This window comes from Oppia nitens, unplaced genomic scaffold (genome assembly GCF_028296485.1).
Source record: "Oppia nitens isolate AA-2021 unplaced genomic scaffold, nextdenovo-longstitch-racon4-pilon3 scaffold3_pilon_pilon_pilon, whole genome shotgun sequence".
NCBI lineage: Eukaryota > Metazoa > Arthropoda > Arachnida > Sarcoptiformes > Oppiidae > Oppia > Oppia nitens.
This window is the reverse complement of record NW_026533221.1, coordinates 4,606,963-4,614,339: the sequence shown is the minus strand read 5'-3', so window position 1 is coordinate 4,614,339 and position 7,377 is coordinate 4,606,963. Positions and strand designations below refer to the sequence as shown.

Below are 7,377 nucleotides of genomic sequence, written 5' to 3'. Positions count from 1 at the left end.
AATGTTTTTTTTTTATAAAAATTTATATTAAGATAAAATACAATTGAATAAACTTTTAATAAAAATCTTTTTATTTTAATTAATGGCAAAACTAATGTTTTTTGTTCGCAAGTTTTGCTGATACTATTGACTCGTATTTGCTTTTACTTCTGTACCACAACAGGAATGGTATGACAAGTGATGGCAAAGTCATGATAGCAAATGCCGCCCAATCCAACTGTTTTAACATTAATTATATTAATGTATTACAGGTAATCAAATTACTTATCATTACTCTTATACTAACCACATGGGGTGAGAACCGTCTATCAAACTCTTTAAGCGAAACAATGAAACCCTCTCCCGGTTCAGAAGTGTAGGCCACTTGAATGTCCTTTGAGTCTTCAATAGGTAAATAAGTCACTTCAGCGGCCGTAAAGTTAAATCGGCCCCAAATGCCGATCTTCGGGCGAACAACTGATGTATGCGTTAAATTGGATCCACTGAAAGACAATTCAAATAGCTTAAGACTGTTTTAAACAAACAAGTACTTTGCTTACGGCGCCAATCGTGAGATCGTCACTTTGAGAGCACCACTGACCACATCAAAGTGTTCCGCCGGGAAACTGCTGTCCGCGATGTGCACATCAACAGCGGCACTACAAACGGGACAACTCATCAATTATGGCATCAGTTGATCAATAAAACTGTTGACACCAATCAATACCTCTGTCCGACGTTAAAGATATTATAGTTAACAACAATGTCTCGGCTTTCGACCAAATATTTGTTGAGAATCTGTTTCTCTATCAGAAGTCTGGCCGGAGTTACCACCTCTTCTTCTGTCACGACTATACCACTCAATGATATACTTAATAAACAAAACACTAATGTTTTAAAAACCATTTTTTAATAATTATTATGAATGTTATGATTGTTTCTTCAAATATGAGTCCAATGTATGGTTGAGTTAGTGGTCAACAAAACATATTAAGTCTTTATAACCAATTGTTTTCATTAAGTAATGATTTGGAGAAAAACAGTCTAAAAGTATACATAAATTCAAGTAAAGTATAGATTGAGTCAATTGATTGGTTGTCATACCATTGGTTGCCATTAAATGCCTTTAAATGCCATTTGACTGACACGTGGAGCTCAACACCGGTTTCGATGAATCGACAGTTTAGACAATCGATTGCAACCATCGATGACATTGTAGGGCAACTAAACAGTATTGACTTCATTTGATTGCCCCAAACGTCATACAATTGCAGTTCTCTGATTGGCTAACGATTGGACTGATTATCGCCATTAAGGCATTAATAGTACGATTGAGTGACGACTTCTCTCTCTTTTCTGGCATTTGTCTAACCGTTTGGTTCATTGCCTGTCATTACTGTTGTATTAAAACTGATTGTCCACTAAATCAACGACAAAATGGTATGTAATCAATGTTAACACATGTCTTAATATGTCAACAATCGTATCAATTGATTGATGAAATAATTTAAATGATTTAAATGTCAATTATGTGACCAAATGTGAGACACGTTGTTGAGAGCCATTGCTTACCATAGAAAGCATGGCATGTATTGAATGTTAATCACTGTTGGCATCAGTTAAATGTCATTACGATTGTATGACATAATGGTTAACCATTGATTGTAATGATATGTAATGTCATTGATAGGTGAACTTCACGGTCGACGAGATCCGTGTGATGATGAACAAGAAGCGGAATATCCGCAATATGTCTGTCATCGCACACGTAGATCACGGAAAGTCAACTTTGACAGACTCTTTGGTATCAAAGGCCGGTATCATTGCCGCCTCTAAGGCCGGCGAAATGCGATTCACTGACACCCGAAAGGACGAACAGGAAAGATGTATTACAATTAAGTCGACCGCCATTTCGATGTTCTTCGAAATGAGAGAACAGGACATGACTTTCATCAAAGCTGGCGATCAGAAGGAGTCGGGAGAAGAAAAAGGTTTCTTAATTAATTTGATCGACAGTCCCGGTCACGTGGACTTTAGCTCTGAAGTAACAGCAGCTTTGCGCGTCACTGACGGTGCACTCGTTGTAGTTGATTGTGTGTCAGGTAAGGCATACTTAATATATATATATATATATATATAGTGATTAAATTTATTTAACTAATTATTTATACAAAACAGGTGTCTGTGTTCAGACTGAGACTGTCTTACGTCAGGCCATTGCTGAGAGAATAAAACCGGTAGTCTTTATGAATAAAATGGATTTAGCAATGCTTACACTTCAACTGGAAAAAGAGGATCTTTACCAGAAGTTTGCTCGTATTGTTGAAACTGTTAACGTAATTATCGCCACTTATGCCGACGAATCGGGTCCTATGGGTGACATTAAGGTCGACCCATCAAAAGGTAGCGTTGGTTTTGGATCAGGACTTCATGGATGGGCTTTTACTTTGAAACAGTTCTCTGAGATGTACGCCGAAAAGTTTAAGATCGACACCGAAAAGCTAATGAACAGACTGTGGGGCGAAAACTTTTATAACCCAAAGACTCGCAAATGGTCTAAGAAGTATGAGGACGGATATGTTAGATCCTTCTGTATGTTTGTATTGGAGCCCATCTTCAGAGTGTTCGATAATATCATGAACTTCAAGAAGGATGAGATTCCAAAGTTGTTGGAGAAAATCAATGTCACTCTTAAGGGAGACGATAAAGACAAAGAAGGCAAAGACTTGTTAAAGGTTGTGATGCGAACTTGGCTTCCGGCCGGTGACTCATTGCTTCAGATGATAGCCATTCATTTGCCGTCACCGATCACCGCACAGAAGTATAGAATGGAAATGCTTTATGAAGGACCACATGACGATGAAGCAGCTGTTGGTACGTTGATTGTTACCATTTGTTACAAATGATTAGTTGCTAATTGTAAACTGTTTTATAGCTATTAAGACCTGCAATCCTGAAGGACCTCTTATGATGTACATCTCGAAAATGGTTCCGACCTCTGATAAGGGAAGATTCTATGCTTTTGGTCGTGTCTTCTCTGGTATTGTCTCATCCGGACAGAAGGTGCGAATTATGGGACCCAACTATGTTCCCGGAAAGAAGGAGGATTTGGTTGAGAAAGCCATTCAACGGTTGATATTTAATATATTATTTGCAATGATTTAAGTATTAATATTGTTTTATTTATTCTAATAATAGCACAGTTCTTATGATGGGTCGTAACGTAGAGTCTATTGAGGACGTGCCCTGTGGTAACATTTGTGGATTGGTCGGTGTGGATCAGTTTCTTGTTAAGACAGGAACTCTGTCGACATTCAAAGACGCTCATAACATGAAAGTTATGAAGTTTTCAGTGAGTCCTGTTGTGCGCGTAGCGGTTGAGCCTAAAAATCCGGCAGATTTGCCAAAATTGGTCGAAGGAATGAAACGATTGGCTAAATCTGATCCTATGGTTCAATGTTTTAATGAAGAGTCTGGAGAGCATATTGTTGCCGGTGCTGGAGAATTGCATTTGGAAATCTGTCTTAAAGATTTGGAAGAAGATCACGCACAGATCCCCATTAAGACATCAGACCCTGTGGTTACATACAGAGAAACAGTATCAGAAGAATCCAATATTATGTGTCTATCAAAATCTCCAAACAAACACAATCGTCTTTACATGAAAGCCGTGCCAATGCCTGATGGTCTTCCTGAAGACATTGATGATGGAAAAGTTAATCCAAAGGATGAATTTAAGGCCAGAGCTCGTTATTTGGCCGAGAAATATGAATGGGACGCAACTGAAGCCCGAAAAATCTGGGCCTTTGGACCCGAAGGAACCGGTCCTAATCTATTATGTGATGTTACTAAAGGAGTCCAATATCTAAACGAAATCAAGGATAGTGTTGTCGCTGGATTCCAATGGGCCACCAAAGAGGTAGAGGAAGTGGTTTGAGTAAATGGTTTTAATTTATAACTAATGATATATTATATTATTATCAATAGAGTGTATTGTGCGAAGAGAATATGAGAGGCGTCCGATTCAATCTTCACGATGTGACACTTCATGCCGATGCCATTCATCGCGGCGGCGGACAAATTATCCCAACAGCTCGTCGTTGCTTTTATGCTTGTATTTTGACAGCTGCTCCACGACTTCTTGAGCCCGTCTATAACGTTGAGATTCAATGTCCTGAATCGGCTGTCGGTGGCATTTACGGTGTATTAAACAGAAGAAGAGGACATGTTGTCGAAGAGAATCAAGTGACTGGAACTCCTATGTTTCAGGTCAAGGCTTATCTTCCCGTCAATGAATCATTCGGATTCACTGCTGATTTACGATCCAATACGGGTGGACAGGCCTTCCCGCAGTGCGTGTTTGATCACTGGCAGATTCTACCCGGAGATCCAACCGACGGCAAGTCCCGCCCGTGGCAGGTCGTGATGGACACCCGAAAACGTAAAGGTCTTAAGGATTCACTTCCAGACTTAGACTCATATATGGATAAACTTTAAGAACAATTTCTTATAAGATCAGTCTATCGACAATTGTTTTATCAAATTATTACAATAAATACTTTTGATTATAAATTGATTTAATATTTTAAATACTGAATCCATTACCTAAATTCAAATTAAAATCCCATTAACCTATTAAAATAGGATAAATCATTTTGTTTTTATTGCTTTTGCATACTTTTGGTAATAATTAGCAATAAATCAATTTTATTTATATTTCTTATTCTTAATTATTAAATTTGATTTACTATTATAATGAAAAATAGTAATTTGATATTACCGTAAATCTGCTATTTATCGCAACGTCAAGTGTCTCCTTATCTATTTATACTGTAGTTACTATAGTATTAAATTTCTTGATATTAACGTAAGTTTATAAATCATATCTTTACTATAATTTAATTATTTATTAAGTTTATTATACAGTATTACTATATTTTTAATGTTATTCTCAATTACAATAAAATGTATGTACAGTAAATAAAACATTGAATACTAACTATCAGTATATAATATTGATTAGTATTTAAAATGTAAATTATTATATTTATCATAAATATATTATCAAATAGCAGTAATAATTTTAAAGTTATTCTAAATTAACTACAATTATAAATACAAATATTACAATTGAATAAATTGTTTATCTTTTAAACAAACCATACATTTTAAGTACATCCCTGTCCTTAATATGTAATAACTTGTTTACTATCCACTGACTATCCTTTCCTTTAACATAATGTCGTTTAAACTCATAATTACAGCAAATTTTGTTTTCGAGATATTTATCAAAACCAAAAAAAGTTTTCAGATTCAGGTCTTTGCGGTTGAAAGCCATATCTCGCACCACATCTTGAAGTCCAACTATACAATCGTAGACAACAAATATTTTAATGATCGCTGAATCAGATGACAATCTTTCGACACTAATATCATATGGAAAACAAAAGATGATGTCTTCGACATTCACTTTAAGTCGTTCTTTCATTTGAGGGCTATATTTGGCTAAATTAGTCTTCACCTCATCGTAAGCTTCTTTGGTAAGCATTTCTTGAATGCCATCGATGTTATCATTGGCCAAATTACAAGAAATGGTAGATAAGGCCTGTTTGGCGCCATTAAGGAAAATATTCATTTGAAAGTCATTGTCAATCATTGGTCTAATCAACCAAAACGTAAAAAACTGATTCTTCAATGTTTTTAACACATTAGGCATTCCTCGAGGTGTGAATCGCATCAATGGTGGTAATTCAAAGACATCGTCTGGCATGTCATGACTTGAAGACAGTTGTCTCACATTATTATAAATGGTTTGTTTCATACAATTAGTGACAATTGTATTGAATTTAATGATTGAATGTTTGATTGAAAACATTGTTTACATTTAGTTATAATAACTGTGAAATACACGTGCATTGAGTGCATCATTGAGTCTAATATTACTCACATTAGTGTTGAACTCAGTTATCATATGTTTAGTAATTTGAGAGCCAATTGACTGACACTTCAATTAATTTGATGTTTGACCACAACTGACAAATGAAGAAATGTCCAAATCATCAGACACACCATCACCTGATCCACAATACGAGATAATTCAAGAAAGTAGTGATGAACAAGAGATTGAAGACTTATGTCTGTTGACGACTGCAGACAATACAAACAATGAAAGTGAAACAAACACAAGAAGTCGGTCCACAAGAAATACTAAGAAGAGCCGCAAGAAGACTGCATCAAAACAAATGCATTGCAGTGTTTGTCAACCGAAACGATACTTTAAAAAGAAATCACTCTTAGAGTTACACAAACAGGTGATCCACTCGACAGATGAGCCCATTATATGTCTTTGGTGTGCAAAATACTTCTTCACTCAAAACCAATTACAAGTCCATCAAAAGTTATATTCACACGACAGACCTCTTAATTAAATAAAATTTATTATTATTATTATTATTATTATTGAACTCAAATAATACGATAATTATTTCATCGATTTCATTGATTATATTATATTTCTAGTTTTATCGCAATTTTATAACTAAAATAAATTTTAAAATTATTTTATCTTTTTTTGTAATCAATCAATCAATTAATTAATTAATACTTTTTTTAAAGTACCGTAATTACCAAAAATTTAAACAAATAGGATATTTTATTTATTAGCTATAGTCTATAGATAATAATAATAATTAATTTATGATATTTCAATAATTTTTAAATACAATTAAGTTTTTTTTATAAATATTAATTTGTTAACATAAAAAATTAATTTTTTGATTTATATTACATTAAAAATGAAATAATGATATTAATGTTAATATCATTTCAAATATTAATAATCAATTACCGATAAAATGTTTAAAATGAGCGCCAAAAACAAATATAGCCATCATTTATATTATTATAATAAATGTTGGTTTCATTGCAATAATTATGTTTAAAGTTATAAGAGTCAGCCAAATGTTAAAACAAATCTTATTCATAAAAAATAGTTATTTGTAATTATTGTAAATTACTTTTTAAATTATTAATTTATTGTGTATTTTCTAATTGAAATATATTTTTTAAAAATTCACTTAAATATTAAAGTTTGAAAATTATATCAATTAATACAAAATCAATGAAAATTGCAGTAAAGTCTATAGTCCAGGGGTTTCACTATTATTTCAATATTATTATTGTTGTAATGACAAGATTGTGTTGAAAACATTTGATGCAATACTTGTAGTCATTATAATACCAGTAAAATCATTAAATTAATAAATTAAATAATTATTATACTATTTTTGAAACTATATTAAAATTTTGTTATATAAAAAATAGTTGAAATTACTCATTGATTTGATGATCAAAAAAGATTTGTTAAATAAGAGTTATTTAAAAAATATAAAAAATAAA

The 7,377-nt window shown here is 33.3% G+C and overlaps 4 protein-coding genes across 4 annotated transcripts; 2 read left to right on the top strand and 2 right to left on the bottom strand.

The window, feature by feature from the left end:
* Positions 1–82: 82 nt before the first annotated feature.
* LOC128958356 (translocon-associated protein subunit beta-like) lies at positions 83–1,189 on the bottom strand. The gene is made up of 5 exons (XM_054304202.1): positions 1,084–1,189; positions 707–1,023; positions 540–638; positions 287–482; positions 83–217 (listed from the first exon to the last, which is right to left on the bottom strand). Exons 2-5 carry the CDS (start codon positions 883–885, stop codon positions 92–94), a joined length of 600 nt encoding a protein of 199 aa, XP_054160177.1. The 5' UTR covers positions 886–1,023; positions 1,084–1,189; the 3' UTR covers positions 83–91.
* Positions 1,190–1,315: 126 nt separating this feature from the next.
* Positions 1,316–4,625, top strand: LOC128958355 (translation elongation factor 2-like). The gene is made up of 6 exons (XM_054304201.1): positions 1,316–1,419; positions 1,670–2,081; positions 2,158–2,853; positions 2,915–3,110; positions 3,178–3,898; positions 3,967–4,625. Exons 1-6 carry the CDS (start codon positions 1,417–1,419, stop codon positions 4,474–4,476), a joined length of 2,538 nt encoding a protein of 845 aa, XP_054160176.1. The 5' UTR covers positions 1,316–1,416; the 3' UTR covers positions 4,477–4,625.
* Positions 4,626–5,068: 443 nt separating this feature from the next.
* Positions 5,069–5,854, bottom strand: LOC128957880 (uncharacterized). Its single transcript, XM_054303695.1, has 2 exons — positions 5,140–5,854; positions 5,069–5,082 (listed from the first exon to the last, which is right to left on the bottom strand). The coding sequence occupies exons 1-2, from the start codon at positions 5,852–5,854 to the stop codon at positions 5,069–5,071; spliced, it is 729 nt and encodes a 242-aa protein (XP_054159670.1).
* Positions 5,855–6,026: 172 nt separating this feature from the next.
* LOC128957879 (gastrula zinc finger protein XlCGF62.1-like) lies at positions 6,027–6,407 on the top strand. The gene has a single exon (XM_054303694.1). It carries the CDS (start codon positions 6,027–6,029, stop codon positions 6,405–6,407), a length of 381 nt encoding a protein of 126 aa, XP_054159669.1.
* Positions 6,408–7,377: the final 970 nt, after the last annotated feature.